The following is a 16,868-nucleotide window of genomic DNA, read 5'->3' on the forward strand; positions in this document are numbered from 1 at the left end:
AAATTAAAAACTTAATTCTTGGACGACCTGTGAGTTTTGTGGGACTTTAGATCATAAAAATAATGAAAAATACCAACAGCAAATAGGGTGTTCGCCATAAATTACTAAATTAACACGGTAGCCTATTAGAACCATTACAACAACTATTATTTGACAAAAAAAAAGCAAAACAAAATTGATAATAAAAAGAAAACTTAGCTTTCAATGTCAACGTTCCATTTAAAATATATTCTTATATAGCTTCTTTATTAAAGTTAAAGTTACATTGCAAATCTTTTCATATATATCATATATATGTGATTTTGTTAAATAACCGTCGGCATATTTACAAATAGGATTTCAAAATGAAACTTCTCAGAAAATACTTCAGCAAAAGTAACCGTAATTGAATTACATTTTATTTCAAATGACAAAGTTCAACTATTATAGCTATGGTGAAACTCTGTCCCCCATTCCCAGGCCATGTGCTTAATTTCTTATCCCATAAAAAGATCTCGAAAATATAGTAAGGATGCTGGTTGAAAATGGAATATTTCTCAATATTGGATAATAGTTTTTAATATCAGACCATGTCGTTAGATCCAGATCCAAACTAAGAAGATAATTTTCCATAAAAGTTGTTGCACATTAAAAAAATCTATCCAACTACTAGTTTTTCTACTTTCTTTATTGGCTTACTCAACATAAACACTTTACTCGGGCACATAAAACTAAACAATTTTATTTATTTATACATAACTATAAACTATTGCAGGAGGTCGTTTAGACACTATGCAAATAAGACATTAGTGTATTAAGAATAGCCTTAAAACAGTAACTAAGTAAGTGCCACGGTAAAAAAAAGAAAATATAAATATCTGTCGACAAATTAAATAATTTTTAAAATAACATTAAATCAACATTAAAATTAATGCATTTTTTAGCATAATTTTTTATTTGGTATTTTAGGCTTAAACTTCCAGCCAAGTAAACTAAATTTTAATTAATATTTTTTTTTACACACAATTTTACTTGTTGAGGTAATAATATTTTAATTAAGGCGTTTACTGTACGTCTTAAACAATGATTCTCATGAAATAACTTTGGTATAAAACTCGGAAAATGTATATTTAAAGAAATACCACTTAAAGGATAAAAATATATACTGGCGATATAGAATGGTGTGGTTGAATCAATAAAAGATGGTTAAATTAATCTAGCCGTTGTTTGTTTAGGTTCAGTTCTAAATCGACAGACGGGTCAATATACTTATGAGAACACATAAGTACACAACATGTACACGTTTGTGTATCTAAAATCAAATGAATTAATCACAAAGTCGTATATATATATATATATATATATATATTTCGCATTGAAAAAATAGCGCGCATCAACTTTGCGGTGTTTACGGTCGCTAAAGTTATTATTTTATTTTTACTAACATGCTTTACATTTCATTCCACGCACAAAATGTTCCACCCAAGTTAATAATAATCTGCGCTATAAGAAACCTTTATTGCTCTCGAGGGTCGGCTATTTTCCAGCTAAACGTATTTTTTTTACTACTTTGAATACAAATAAGGATTTTTAATTTAAAAAAACTTCTTGTTTACTGTCCATTAAAACCGTGATAACCTGAGATATAATACATTCAACGCTAATGTCATTGAATAATAATTGTAGACAAGCTTAATCGACAAAACATATGTAAATATAATCAGAACGGTTTGGAAATCAGCTTATACTAACCAAACAAACTGCTTGAAAAGTTATTTACCAATAAAACGAAGAGTAATTTAATTTAATTCTAAAAGCTAATCCTACTATATCATATGTTTTATTAGCAAAAACAGCAAGTACGTTAGATTGGGTTTATGGAAACATTATTTTTCGGCGAGGTAACAAAAAGAGTGAAAACACGTAAATAAAACTGTCGTGCCGGTGGTCCTCTTAAATTATTCTGGGCTAAGGAACAATATAAGTACTCGAGAATATTAGAAAATTGCATTAGCTTCTTGCCGTTACTTCGTCACTCGCTTTTTTCCCCCGGAGTCATTAGTTTTAATACGATAGTCGGTAGTTTCCAATCTCGGTTAATGGCCTTGTGACGTCTTAAGTCAGCGCTTTACTAAATCCTAAATGATTCATCGATTCTAAACACTGAAACGTAGAGTAGATTCAATTACTGAAACTATCGCCCGTTAAAATATTGATAAACCTGGTGGAAACGTTTTTGGAAATCTAACATTTCCGATTTTCAGTTGAACTAAGGCAACTAGGATCAATAAGTTAAAATAGGTACTAGGTAGTCTAATCTTTTGGAACTTTTAGATAGTTATATTGAGATATCTTATAAATGAATAACCGGTTGATTTATTATGCGTATAAAAGATAATAAATAATAACTTCATGCGAATTTTGGTACAATACCAATAACAATATATTCAATTACCTGTATATAAGGGCTGACGCTATAGCCAAGATAACGACCACTGAGCTCAGGACAATGCTGAGAATCGCATAGCCGGGCATAGCTAGAAAAATAAAATAAATTACAAACATTTGACACAAAATCTTATAATATTATTTTTGATTTATAGTTGTGTAGATTAATTATATACATTACAATTTTATATATACAACCGATTCGCATACAAAAACTTTTGTTTTTATAAGACTTGACAAATCTAAGATTTCATCAAAAGTTATTATTTTTTTTTTTTAATCTAGAGCAATAGCAAGTTAGAAAAAAAACACTCAATTATTTCCCAGCGTTCTGCGGTCACAGAAACTTAAGAACACAAATTAGATTTCTTACTTTTGCACAGAGAGTTGTCAAATCCGCAAGTCGGTGTGTCCGGGGGAGGACGATCCCTGCCGCCGGCCCAATGAATGCTCATTCCAGGCACGTACTCCAACGATTGTTTCACACCAATGTAGTTGGCCACTATCTAAAAATCAAAAACCGTATATATATACCTTTGAGTAATTGTCAGTGATTTCAAACGTTCAATCTTAATCTATCTAATTTTCTCGCGCGAAAATTACCACATAATCAGCCGGTTTCACCAACTATTCTTAAATTCACTCTTAACACAATGTTAGTTAACAACTCATTTAAGTATAACATCTAGTTAAATGAAATAAGTTTCACCATAACATTAGTATTTTTTAATTATATTTGTTAAGTTAACAAAACGTTAGTTGGGTTACCAAAGCGGTTACCTCGATTCCAACGTTCTCATTGGTTATTAGAAATGTGATAACTGATAAGTGATGTGTAATATTTTATTTGTCAGTTTGTTATTATTTGATACTTTAATTTACTTTCTTTTAACGTTTTGGTTTATATAAATAATTTATACATCATTTTTTGACACATTTTTCAGAGAGTCTATACCTTTCAAAAAATAGTTTTTTATCAAGGTCATTCAAATAATTTTTTCCATTTTGAAGGCTTAAAAAATAAGATAGGTAGTGAAAGGAATTATTTCCATTGTTAAACTCAGGATAGACAAGACATAATAATATTATCTAAATTATAAAATACAATAAATTATGATATTTGAACCTATAATGCAAGACTGTGTCATTCTTTTGTACTTAATCTACCTACATAAAATAACTTCTGCTTACCTTATAAAGGGTTTTCGAAGTTGTCATTTCTACAGTTCTCTAAATACTCAATATAAAAAAGGTCCTCATGAAATGTGTAATTCATTATTTTATAGTACTAATATGAAACAATTTCTGAACTATAATAATATAAATATTATATAATATAAGTACTACAATACATTTTAACATTTTACATTTTAACTTTTTAACAAGTCGATTTCGGGTGATTAATTTAACAATCGTTTTAACAATGTGATAAGGCTATATCAAATATCGATGAAACCCAATTTTCATTAACTAGTTGTTAAATATAACTAACAATAAGTTATATTCTTAACAAATGTTGGTAAAACCAGCTTTATATATTTTTCATAATGATAAGATACTTACATAACATTTTAATATGGTCTACATAAAATGGCTAATGCAGCATAGGTTCTTAAATACCAATTATATATAAATAAATCTACTAACGAACCTACCTATTTGATTTTATAGCGTTTAATTTTGGCACAGTTACTTTAAGACATCCGCCCATAATGGAAGGTTTGTCAACGTTTAACAATACCATTTTCATTAACACTTAATATCAATGAAGTTGATTTGCTCATTATTTTAATCCTAGCAAATGCAATATTTTTATTATTATATAACTGTCAGAATAATCCCCGGAGGGGGGCAGGCAGGATTTAAACCTATCCCAAAATATAACTATCTACAGACTTATTTATGTTTTGGTTATCCACTAATAACAAAACGAATCTTTTGTAATTTTAGTACTGTCATTGACTAAAGACCAAATACAAAAATTAAAATAATATACATTGAAAATAATTGAATAACCAAAGGTAAATATTATAAACGTCAACAATGCCGACGGCGTTGTAGATCGGCAATTCTGATACACTCTCGTCCATTTGCCGCAACAGTAATATATGCAATCAAATTAAATAGGTACATATTAAAATACACTCAACCAAATGACAATTTACAACTATTTGTTAGATCTGTGAATCTGGCATTTTTTTTTCCACTTTAATAAATATATTACCCTACATTAGCACTGAGCCTATATTATAGTGACTTGGTTTGATTAGGAAAAATATATTTTGTATTGCACATTTCTTGATAAATTACTTTTGTTTCGTTTTGCCAACAACATAGTCCACAGATATTATTATAGTGTCAACATAGCTTTCTACATCATGTGAAATGGCCGTTGTGTTGCTGAGAGCAGTTTAACATTCAGAATTATATTATATTTGGTTAATTGAACAATATAACGAGTAAAATAATAATTAATGGTAATGCAAATTGGACAACATTAGAAATCAACTATTTCTAATGTAACCAATATCAGTTTAATTGGCCTAATGGTACAATTTAAAGCTTATATATTATGTATAGTTTACACCGTAGTTGGTTTTTAGACTCGAGGCTGACTTTTGTAATTTGTAAATCGCACAGAACCAATTACGGATTTAATCTGAGTGCTAATAGTAAAATTTAACTGCCGCGCGTAATTCCACTTAATGCGTGTTTTACTACAAACCCCGCGGTACTACACAAACTCCAAAGTAGTGATTTGGATTGAAATTTACATAATTCAAAGTAGCCTAAATACCGTGCATTAGTTGTGAATAATAATTATTGGTTAATATATTCGTGGTTGTTTGAAACTATAGTTACCCAAGAAGTAGACTAAACGTGATATTAACTGTGTATTGGCCCAACCCAACCTAACCGACCTTTTCAATAACATCTAGTGGCAGTGACACATAGGACCATATTAAGTCTCGAAGACGTTTCCAATATAACATAATAATAATAAATAGTTTTATGCGTTCTGACTGTCGGCCAGTTCTAATATAATAATGTGATGGGCGAAAAATGTGGAATTCTATGCAAGTGTCAGGTGCGAGTGCATTGTTATTGGAATAACCCAAGGGGAGTCGTGCTTAAGACAACTCATGTGTGTGCTGTATAGTCTAGCCGAGTACTTTGCAGCCATAGTATTTGGTTTTTAATGGTTTCCCGTTTATATCGAAATTCCTAAAGTGCCTACCAAGTTGGTAGGCAAGCATGCCGTTATTGAAGATCAAAATATATTACATATCATATTCGATTGTTCGGCGACGCTTTCATAGTTCTTTTACTTGTATACATAATAGTGTAGTATTTTTTCTTTGTCGATTCATTTGAATAAATCCCAAAGATACCGGGCGAGACATCACGTACAAAGGGCCAATAAAAAATGGAAAAAAAGAAAGTAAAACGAAAACGCTGGCAAAGTCTTTTAAAAACATTTCCAATGCTAGGTGTTTACACGAACAAAGTTTTTCGTCGCATTCGCACGGCCTTAATGGTTATTATTCCGACCAGGTTCGGGTCTTGATTTATTTTGGCTCCTCTCCCCTACCCTCTCCTACTTCCCTCCAGTAACTTACAAGTTACAACCGTTACATTTGTACCGTTTTGCCAATATCAATTATAGCCAAAAGACATCAAATAGTCATTGGCTTTAGTTTTTGAAAATTATTTCAAACAATCTCTTTTACAATATGTTTTATATTTGTTCAAAGGTACTCAATATTTTTTTTTTACCTCTATAACATTATGTTAAGTTTTTTTTCATTATAGCACTAGCAGAATTATTGCTACAGAGACAACGACGAATGAAAAACAAGCTTCTGAAAAAGCTAATTAAAAACTTTCGCTTATTTTAAGTCCATCCGTGTCCTTTCGAATGGACCGTTTCGTACGTGACTGTTTTGTCAAGCGTTTCTTTCCCACCCCCCCTAAAAACACTTAATTAGACCAAAGCAGGGTCTTTGTGTAGTATTATGCGGACAGTGATTTCAAATGACGGTTATTAATCTCCGAAGGGAAACGATACTAAATCAACACGAACAACAGATACGATCATACTATGTAAATACATCAAACAATTACCTATAACAAAATATGAGGCATGGCATCGTGAAGCCGAGCCTTTTGTCTAAGTAATTTTTAAGGTAAAAATGTTTTTTCATTACTAGTTTTTTGCTTGTTTAACAATATACAAAACTAAAACAATATATGGCGGAATGTAAGCATTCTAAATTGACGAATTTGAACGTTAGGCCTATGCTGGTTTTCAATATGAAAAACCATGTATTTGTGTAGTCAGTTTGAATTTAAATGAATAAATTGAGTTGATAAATTATCTTCTAAAACCGTAAGCGTCCGAGTCTACGTGGCAATGAGCTTGTTGTAATAATTAATATGAAAACATAAAAACGCTATTCGAGAAGTTGTAATTTATAAGTTCAACCTGATACGGACAATGTAATAATTTACACACAAATTGGAGCGATAAAACGTATTTTATCATATTTTTAATGTACCTATCCCGGTGTACGCGGTCCAGGAATAACTTAAATATTATATTTGAATAATTTTCCGACGGACAGATTTTTTTTTATATAGCTAATACTTGGTGAAAGTAGGTATCTACCTCCAGGTTGAACCCTGTCTATTTATAAAAACTGTCTGCAACTATTTGTGGATAAAGCGTGGAAATTAATTCGGACCCATTAAATATATCGCTCGAAGATAAATCATTAAATATGTGTTATAATATAAGATTATATTCGCCTACTCGCTGTTGATTTATAACAATTTTCAACCAGGCTTTCCATTAATTCTGTGCTGTAAATTTATGCACGAATATACCAGTTTTCTGGAGATTGTTCATATGGATAACTCGGCGAGACGTAATTCCCACAGCACCATTGTTTTTAACACATTTGCAGGGAATCTCTGTATACTATAAAATTTTTCGGTTATAACCATTGTCTGTTCAGAAGGTAGATAACTATATTGTTATATAACCTTATAGTAGTATAAACGCACAGATTAAACAAAACCATAAACATAAAATGGTGCACATCGTGCACAACTGACACTCTCATCGACTTATTGTGATCACAGGTAAAACAGTAAATATTATATTCAATGTAGCGAGTGAAATATAAACTAGTTCAAAATAAAATTAACGCGTCAAACGAAATTACGGTCAATAGCTTGCAGTGTTTTGTAATCGAGAATGAAATGCTTTAGGCTTTATCTACTAGACTATGTGAGCTCAGATGTGACGAAACCAAAAACAATTTGTAAATGTATTATCAAGAATACTTATCCTACTTACGTTGTTTTTGAATTTTTAACAATAAAACAGTAAGTTATAACGCTTCTAACGAAATGTCGGTTGTCATCGTTTTCCTGGTATGTCTGTTCGAGGTATTCGACCAGAAGAATTTAGTGGCCGGCCAAATCTGTAAAAAACCAGCTCTCATAGCGACCTATATGCAGTTACAGCATCTGGACACGGGTTACCATCTCGAAAACTTATATACCGAGGACGAGTTGACACATTTCACAGCGCCAATAATAGAAAAAAAGATTAAGGATCTATACCAAAACATCTTGTGCAGCTACGCGTTCATAGCAATACACCACTTACGTTTATTGGAGTACTTTGACAGCACTTCGAGGAAACAAAGCATACCATGTACTACGTTGTTCTTCGAACAAGCCCAAACGATGCTTACAGTAGCACACTCTTGCGCAGACATCTCAAACGACACAATGCGAACGATGTGGATCGTTTACACGTATGAGCTTTATCTGGAATCAGTGTGTACCAATGAAATTCAATTGGGTAAGGATAACTTTCCGGAAGTTCATCAAGCGGTCCTAGCTAAGCTACAGGAATCCACCAACGGAAATTGTAAACCGGACAACATTTATAACGGCATGGACGAGGATTCGAATTTTTACAAGCAACTAAAGTCCGTTGCCAAACACCCAAAACATGCGTCGATAGAGTACAAGATCTTTATTGTTAACAGAGTGCTGATCAACGACTACACTCACCAGCAGGAGCAAGCACTCCGTCTGACCGACAATGACGAAAAACGGTTCTCGAAGAGTGTGATTTTCCTTAACAGGCTATTCGAAAGCGATGAAGTAATGCTGAATCTCCTTCGCGATTTTGGCGAGCAGGGTGCCAATGCCAATGAAATATTGCTGCTTGTCAAAGAACAATTCTCGGAGGTCATGAGTCAATACCGACTGGATCGATGGGCCAAGCGGTTATGTGATTTCCTCAATACGTTTTTAGATAATTTAAAAATCATAATGCTGCGCATCATCTGCAGCATATAGTGAGTCTAGAATACGCCTTGGATCATAAAACTACCTTCGACTGTTGCTCCTGGGTAAACCATTTGTTTCCGCCAAAATTGTTGTTGTACAGCAACAAACCCATGGCGATCCTATTGAGTGAATTCGTCGGATTTCTGGACTTAAACAAAGACCCACACTTAAGTTACGTCGTCCATATGTTATCACAGCCAATGCTAAATTTTCTATCAAGCGTTATGAGGTATGCGATTATTAATGAAATCGTCAATAGAATAAACGAATTGTGTGTAGCGTTTCCATGTTTACAAATTTCTTGCTCAACTACGCTGGAAAATATTTCCAATAGCAATTATGTTAGCATAATAGCAATATTAAGGTTGGCCAGAGTTGAAGAACTATTATGACCTAAACATGTCGAGACAATCAGAATGCCGATGTTGCAGAATAGTATAAAAATAGCCTACTACTATGTTGAATACATAAAAAAAATGTTGGCCGACGTTGACTTAAAAGTGGTCAAATCATTTATCGAATTTACGAGCATCATAGAGGAAATATTCGTAGAATAAATACTAGTGACATAAGAAAATCGCTTAATTGAAATTTATAACATGTATACCTACACGCTTTTATTGCTACTGTGACTTTTTAAAACTATTTTGCAGTAAATATACCCACACGCCTTAATGGAATCAATAATTTAAGTATATTGATATTAAATATTATAAAGTTAAGACTTATAACATACTAAACTTGTTGAAAACAATATTTTTAGTTTATAAATGTGCCTTTAATCATAACAATTTAAAAATTGCTTGATGCCCTAGAAATTTCCATAACTTTCTTTGTAATTTTATTTTTGTTAATTAAAGATAAATCATAATAATTAGCTAACTTTTCGTGAAAATTTTATTATGGCAAACGCCATCGAGGTTTAGACATCAATCATGACAATCATGACATGATTAGGTAGGAAATGGTTTGCTTAATACGAAGCCATATTATTGGTCTAATTTATGGTATAATATTTTTTGAATTATTATCACACAACTTTAAATGATCACTTGATCATAAGGCTCAATGTCAATAAGGTGAAAAATCGACTCCATTCACCTAGCTGATATTTTGTGTTGGTTAATTGAAAATTTTTTATTAATTTGGTTACCACGGTAATCATTGTTCAAAGTAATGAAAAAGGCAACACTGAACTGAATCAATAACTTAATAATAAACACTAATTAAAAGGTCTCAATTATTATTGGATTAAATATAAATAATGTATTATTTTATTGCTATTCAGTACGGTTTTAATAAGTTGTTTTAAATTGCGTTGCTTTGCGTTTTTCAATATGTTTTTCAAATTAATTCAGGATATTTCGAGGTTCGTCAGAAAATAGCCGTATATATAATACAAAAATATATTATTTTTTACTATTAGTAAGTATATTTTTTAGTAAACTACCAAAAACGGCAGCTACCCAGCTATAGTAAATAATAACAAAGAACATTGTCGTGAGCAGCTTTTCTTAATATTTAGAAAACGATCCTTATTCGTGGAAAAGGCGAAATTATTATACAACTGTTCAAAGGCAAAACCGCAAAACCGTACTGTAACTACTACACTATACCAATTGTACTGCTGCGGGCGGTCGTTTACGTTGATTAAACCTTTGTACACGGCGAAACAATTTAATGGTCGTCATACGGTTAGGCATATCGATTGCACCTCGAGTTTTACGATCGAGAGACACGAGGGATTATTAGGATTCCCGTGGATTTATCTCTCATTACGCGAGTCCGACGACTACATTATTATCTCCGCCGGTCTTATATTGTTTGTCGTGTAATCATTTGACCTTCCTAGTGCTGCTAGTCAACATACACACACCAAGCTCGACCGAACAAAGTGAAGCAAGTGAGGGCGATGGATGGAAAAAGTGCTATTGGCGTTTAGTTGGTTTTTAAGGAGAAATACATTGCGTATAATACAGGGTGTCCCAAAAAGAATGGTGGGGTTTCAAAAGGCTGTAGGTTGTGAAGTATTGGACCTACAGCGTTCTGGTAGGGCTTGAATGTAAAGAGGGAGTCGTCAAGTTTCGAATGATTGCCACCATATGTCTCTGACATTAGATTTTTCATCAACTTACAACTCCCTTTCTAATTCAAGCCCTACCAGAGCGCTGTAGGTCCAATACTTCATAACCTACAGCCGTTTGAAACCACACCATTATTTTTGGGACACCCTGTAATAATCGTAACACGGATGAAATATATGAAACTGTCCGCCCGAATAATAATGCTCTTCTCTCTCGGCCAACGTTATTTGTAAACAAATGTATACCCTATCGTTATCCGAAGCCCCCCCACCCCCCCTAAAAAAACAAGATTAACCCCTTGATTAAGGGGAAAACATTTTAATAATTAAAAAAACAAGTAGCCTGTGTTGTATTTTGTTTTTAAACTGTTTATTATACGATATAAACGGCTCGACAATTCGTCACGAGTCTGTGCATCGCAATGATGGGTTTTTTGTAGATTATAAATAGGTGTTTGTGATAACAAAATAACAGCTAATATACCTTAAACGAGCTGCAAAATACTGTTATCACATCATTACACAATAACACCTGTTATTATCATAGTGTATCTACCGACAAAACACATTAAAGGCGTTTTTCTTTTTGTAAGGCTTGTAATTGTGTACTTTAGTTAACTTATAAATCATAAAATTCTATTAATTTGCTTTGCGAAATGATAATAATAATTATCAATTAATACCGAACTTCAAGTTTTATACTTGGAATTGTATTGTAATAATAACATTATTCTGTTATTATAAAGCTTATTCATTAATTTTATGTCGGTTTAGTGTTTAAACTCATTGTTTATATTTATTTGTCCATTTTGAATATCTCGAAAAAAAATATTATGCTCTCAAAAGAACGTCATCCTCGCATATGTTCTGTTTATCTTAAACACACTTAGGTACTACATTATTGATATAGTTTCGATAATGAATATCTTTCAATGTGTATTGCGAATTGTGCGGATCATTGTACAAGTTTGGTCCCTATAATACCACAGAACTGCTAATACTTAAAAAAAACACATAAGTGCATTATCTATTCTATAAATCTGAAGAACACCAAATATGTCAATGATATCTATTAAATATTTATTGTTGCAACGGAAAATCGGAAAATGTGATTTTTTTGTCTCTCCTTAACAGTTGTGTTTTTGGCAAATATAGCACTTTAAGAGAGAGGTTTTCATATGTCGTATCGCATCATAAAATCGATGAAACATACTGAAAATGTTTAGCAAATGATATGTGGAGACAGAGTTTTTTGCCAGTGCCTGCATCAGTGGAATTGAGTGACTATAACTACTTGTTCGTATCGAATCATTGTTTTATAAAAGTAAACGCTTAGAATATTTTTGATAAAAAACTTACCTTGTATTATTATTATGTCATCGAGACTAGAATGTTATCTGCTGTGTAAACACAGATGTTGCGTAACAAAACCTTGTTGAGTTAGATTTAATAAAACAAATATAATACCACAAACACTACCGAAGTAGTTTTGCGTTGTCCCCCGTACACGTTCAAAATATAATGAACACGTCTAACAAAATGTATGTTGTCATCGTTTCCCTGATATGTCTGTTCGGGATATTTGACCAGAACAATTTAGTGGCCGGCCAAATCTCTAAAAAAACAAGCTCTCATAACGACCTATATGAAGTTACAGCATCTGGGCACAGGTTACCATCTAGAGAAATTTTATACCATGGACGAGTTGAGAAAATGTACAGCGCCAACGATAAAAAACAAGATAAAGGATCATTACCCAGACATCTTGTGTAGCTACATGTTCATGACAATACACCACCTACGTTTATTGGAGAACTTTATCGGTGTACTATATTGGAGTACTGCATTGTTCTTCAAACAAGCCCAAATGATGCTCACAGTAGCATACTATTGCAAGGACGACATCTCAAACGATATGAAGCAAACGATATGGCTCGTTTACACGTACGAGCTTTATCTGGAACTGATTGGTAAGAATGAAATTATACTTGGAGAGGGCGTTTTTCCGGAAGCCCATCAAGCGGTCATAGATAAGCTACAGGAATCGGCCAACGGAAATTGTAAACCGAACAACATGTATAACAGCATAAACGAGGTTTCGAATTTCGACAAACAACTCAAGTCGGTTATAAAACACCCGAAACCGGCGATGAACGGGTTTGACTTTAACAATGATAACAGAAAGATGAAACAGAAATCAGTCAAAAACATCAGTCAAAACAGAAATAGGATCAACGACTATATTGATCATCAGCAGCAAGCACTCCGTCTGACCGACAATGACGAAAAACGGTTCTCGAAGAGTGTGATTTTTCTTAACAGGCTATTCGAAAGCGATGAAGTAATGCTGAATCTCCTTCGCGATTTCGGCGAGCAGGGTGCCAATGCCAATGAAATATTGCTGCTTGTCAAAGAACAATTCTCGGAGGTCATGAGTCAATACCGACTGGATCGATGGGCCAAGCGGTTAGGTGATTTCCTCAATAAGTTTTTAGATAATTTAAAAATCATAATGCTGCGCATCATCTACAGCATATAGTGAGTCTAGAATACGCCTTGGATCATAAAACTACCTTCGACTGTTGCTCCTGGGTAAACCATTTGTTTCCGCCAAAATTGTTGTTGTACAGCAACAAACCCATGGCGATCCTATTGAGTGAATTCGTCGGATTTCTGGACTTAAACAAAGACCCACACTTAAGGTACGTCGTCCATATGTTTTCCAAGCCGAGGCTAAATTTTTGTTCAAACGATATGAGGCATGCGATTATCAACGAAATCGTAAATAGAATAAACGAGTCGTGTCTAGTGCTTCCCGGTTTAAAAATGTCTTGTCCAACGAAGCTAGAAATAATTTCCAACTATGCAGCCATATTTAAGTTGGCCAAAGATAATAAATTATCTACATTTAAACTCGTTAAGAAAATCAAAATAACGCGGCTGAGATCTAACCCCCTAGACGCGGGTGAGAAATAAGTCTTTTTGAATTGCAAGATTCCACCCAGAACGACGGACAAGAAATCGACCCCATTTTAACCACCTTAAGGGTGAAATTTTCAACCTCTTGTGGATCAATAATGCATTGTCATCGAATTGTGAGCTATCCTAAAAGTTTCAGCCGGATAGCTAATCGGGAAGTGCTCGAAATTTGAGTTGCAAAATTCCACCCGGAACGACAAACAAGATTGTGAGTTCATAAAAACGTTATAATAAAAATATATTATTCTATTGCTATTTAGTACAGTTTTTATAGTTGATTTTAAATTGTACGGCTCGGCGTTTTATATTTTAAACGTCTAACGTTAATTATAAAATAATATTTCACTTTGACGTCCGACGCGTCCGGAGTGAGCCTTAAAAAAATTAAATAAAAACGAGATGAACCACATTTTAAACGCCCAATGATAATTATATCGTCCGACGTGTCCAGAGATAGACTTACCGTTATTCAAAGCCCTTTCCCCCCCCCCCCCAAAAAAAAAAAAAGAAATGAGATATAACACTTGATTACGGGTTAGAAAGATTTTAATTAAAAAATAACTATTCCTGTGTTGCGGACTTATTATATATTATTATCAGCTACTGCGCGCCACCAGTATGAAGTCGGTAACGAAAGCGTTAGTCGTCGCTACATACTCACGGCGTACCGCGATTATGATAAGACACACATGTCCGGTATTTCGTATTATCATATTTTCTGTACTACTTTTTACTTTTTCTTCTGTGTACACTTTGCGTACTTGTATGTCAATTATTAGTTTTGTTGGTTAACCCGTGTTTAGTTCTTGTAATAAACTATTATTCTTTTTTTATTATTAATTAAAGGAACCCTTTGTGTTTAATCATTTATTTAACACGGTCAAGAACCATACCTGTACTATGTTAACTGTTTATTATACGATATAAATGGCTCGACAATTTGTCACGAGTCATTATAAATCGGTCCTCGTTAGGTTTTCTAGCGAGCTATATAATAGGCATACACGAATTCTTAACGCTTAACACTCAACGAGCCTTACTATTTGCACACAATTAAACAAACAACAGAACTGTATAAAATAATAAAATTCAGTATCGTACAGCTGAACTATTACATGTAAGCATAGGTGCTCGTTCGCTGTTAGTGCATTAAACATTTTAAAAGATGTATAAACCAATATTCATTTTTTTTGATAAAAATATTGGGTGTAAAGTTGATCGGTAGTAAGCTCGGCCATAAGCTGTTTTATTTGTACATTTTGGACTTGAAACGTCGATGGTTAAGTATATTATACACTTCCTCCCCCCCCCCCTTAAAAAAATAACCGCAACAAAAGTGAACACTGTGGCGGTGGAGTGCCTATAAGAACCGTTTTGGACGATGGCCAAGGCCGGAAATAAGTCAATTTTCTGTGCATATAAGTGCGCACGTACTCCAAATTCGAGTCCACTAACAACCAGCCTTCGTAGGTCACTCTAAGCCAATAACGTTATTACAGTAGCAACAACCGCAGTAACTATATCATTACAACAGCTAGGCAACAAAGTAAATATTAGTTTCAGTGTAGCATGTAAAATATAAATTGCGCTTGATAAAAATAAAAAACACATTTTCTGAGTTGTGTTGTGGACATAAAAGAGTTGTGTAATGAAACATAATTGGTTAAATATTAATTTATTAAATTTCCGATGCCAACTTAACCCTGTAATATTTTGTAACGGAGGCTGAAATGTTATCTGCTGTGTAAACACAGATGTCTTAGAACAAAACCGTATCGAAATATATTTAATAAAAAAATATAATAACAAAAACACTAACGAGGTGGTTTTGCGTTCCACGACTTCACAAGTTCCAACAAAATGTCCGTTGTCATCGTTTGTCTGATATGTCTGTTCGGGGTATTAGCGATTGGCGAACACGGTAAGACACGAGAAGATCTGGAGGAGACTTACATAAAGTTACAGGGTCTGGGCACAGGCTACCAAATCGAGAAAGTATACACCCAGGACGAGTTGACGGAATGCAGCGTGCCTAAGATAGAAACAATGATACGGTATCTGTTCGATAACATCTTTTGCAGCTATATGTTCATGGCAATACACCACCTACGTTTATTGGAGTACTTTGTCCGCCCATTGCGAAAACAGAGCATACCATGTACTACAATGTTTTTCGAACAAGCCCGAAAGATGCTTACAGTAGCGTACTCTTACAAGGACATCTCAGACGAAACAATGCGAGCTATGTGGATAGTTTACACATACGAGCTTTATCTGGAATCGGTGTGTACCAATGAAATTAAATTGTTAAGTAAGGGTGACTTTTTGGACGCCCATCTAGCGGTCATGGCTAAGCTGCAGGAATTTACAAACGGCAATTGTAAACAAGAAAACATTTACAATGGCTGGAACAAGAAATCGAGTTTCCACAAACAACTGTTGGAGGTTTCTAAACACGGTTTCCAGTTCAATTACATCAGTCAAAACAGAAATAGGATCAACGACTATATTGATCATCAGCAGCAAGCACTCCGTCTGACCGACAGCGACGAAAAACGGTTTTCAAGGAGTGCGATTGTCCTTAATTGGCTTTTCGATCGCGATGATATAATGATCAATCTTCTTTGCAACTTCGGCGATCAGGTTGCCGATCCTAATGAGATGTTACAGCTTATCAAAGAACAGTTCTCAGAGGTTATGAGTCAACAACGGCTGGATGGATGGGCAGAGCGGTTAGGTGATTTCCTACAGAAGTTCATGCATCTTTTAAAAATCATTATGTTGCGCATTGTTTGCATGCATATAGTGCGTCTGGAGTACGTCTTATGCCCTAAGTATAACTGTGCCTGGGTGAATTTGTTTACGCCATCGTTGCTGTTACACAGCAGCAAAGCCATGTCGACCCTATTGATTGACTTCGTCGGATATATGGACCTAAACGATGACCATCACTTATGTTTTGTCGTCGACTTGTTTTCCAAGCCAATGCTACATCTTTTATCGAGCC

General features: G+C 33.9%; 1 protein-coding gene across 4 annotated transcripts in view; it reads right to left on the reverse strand.

The window, feature by feature from the left end:
- The window catches only part of LOC126833203 (atrial natriuretic peptide receptor 1), a 150,655-nt gene that overhangs the window by 67,395 nt on the left and 66,392 nt on the right, over nucleotides 1–16,868 (reverse strand). For all 4 annotated transcript variants that reach the window (XM_050564374.1, XM_050564377.1, XM_050564376.1 and 1 more), the window contains 2 exons: nucleotides 2,801–2,933; nucleotides 2,435–2,516 (listed from right to left, as the gene is read on the reverse strand). In XM_050564374.1, the coding sequence (XP_050420331.1) occupies nucleotides 2,435–2,516; nucleotides 2,801–2,933 (215 nt within the window). The remainder of the gene's footprint in view (nucleotides 1–2,434; nucleotides 2,517–2,800; nucleotides 2,934–16,868) is intronic.

The sequence above is a fragment of the Adelges cooleyi genome, unplaced genomic scaffold (assembly GCF_023614345.1).
Source record: "Adelges cooleyi isolate 19-005CV unplaced genomic scaffold, UGA_ACOO_1.1 ACOO_flye_CR_arks_rails_tigmint_CR_PRNA_2, whole genome shotgun sequence".
Lineage (NCBI taxonomy): Eukaryota > Metazoa > Arthropoda > Insecta > Hemiptera > Adelgidae > Adelges > Adelges cooleyi.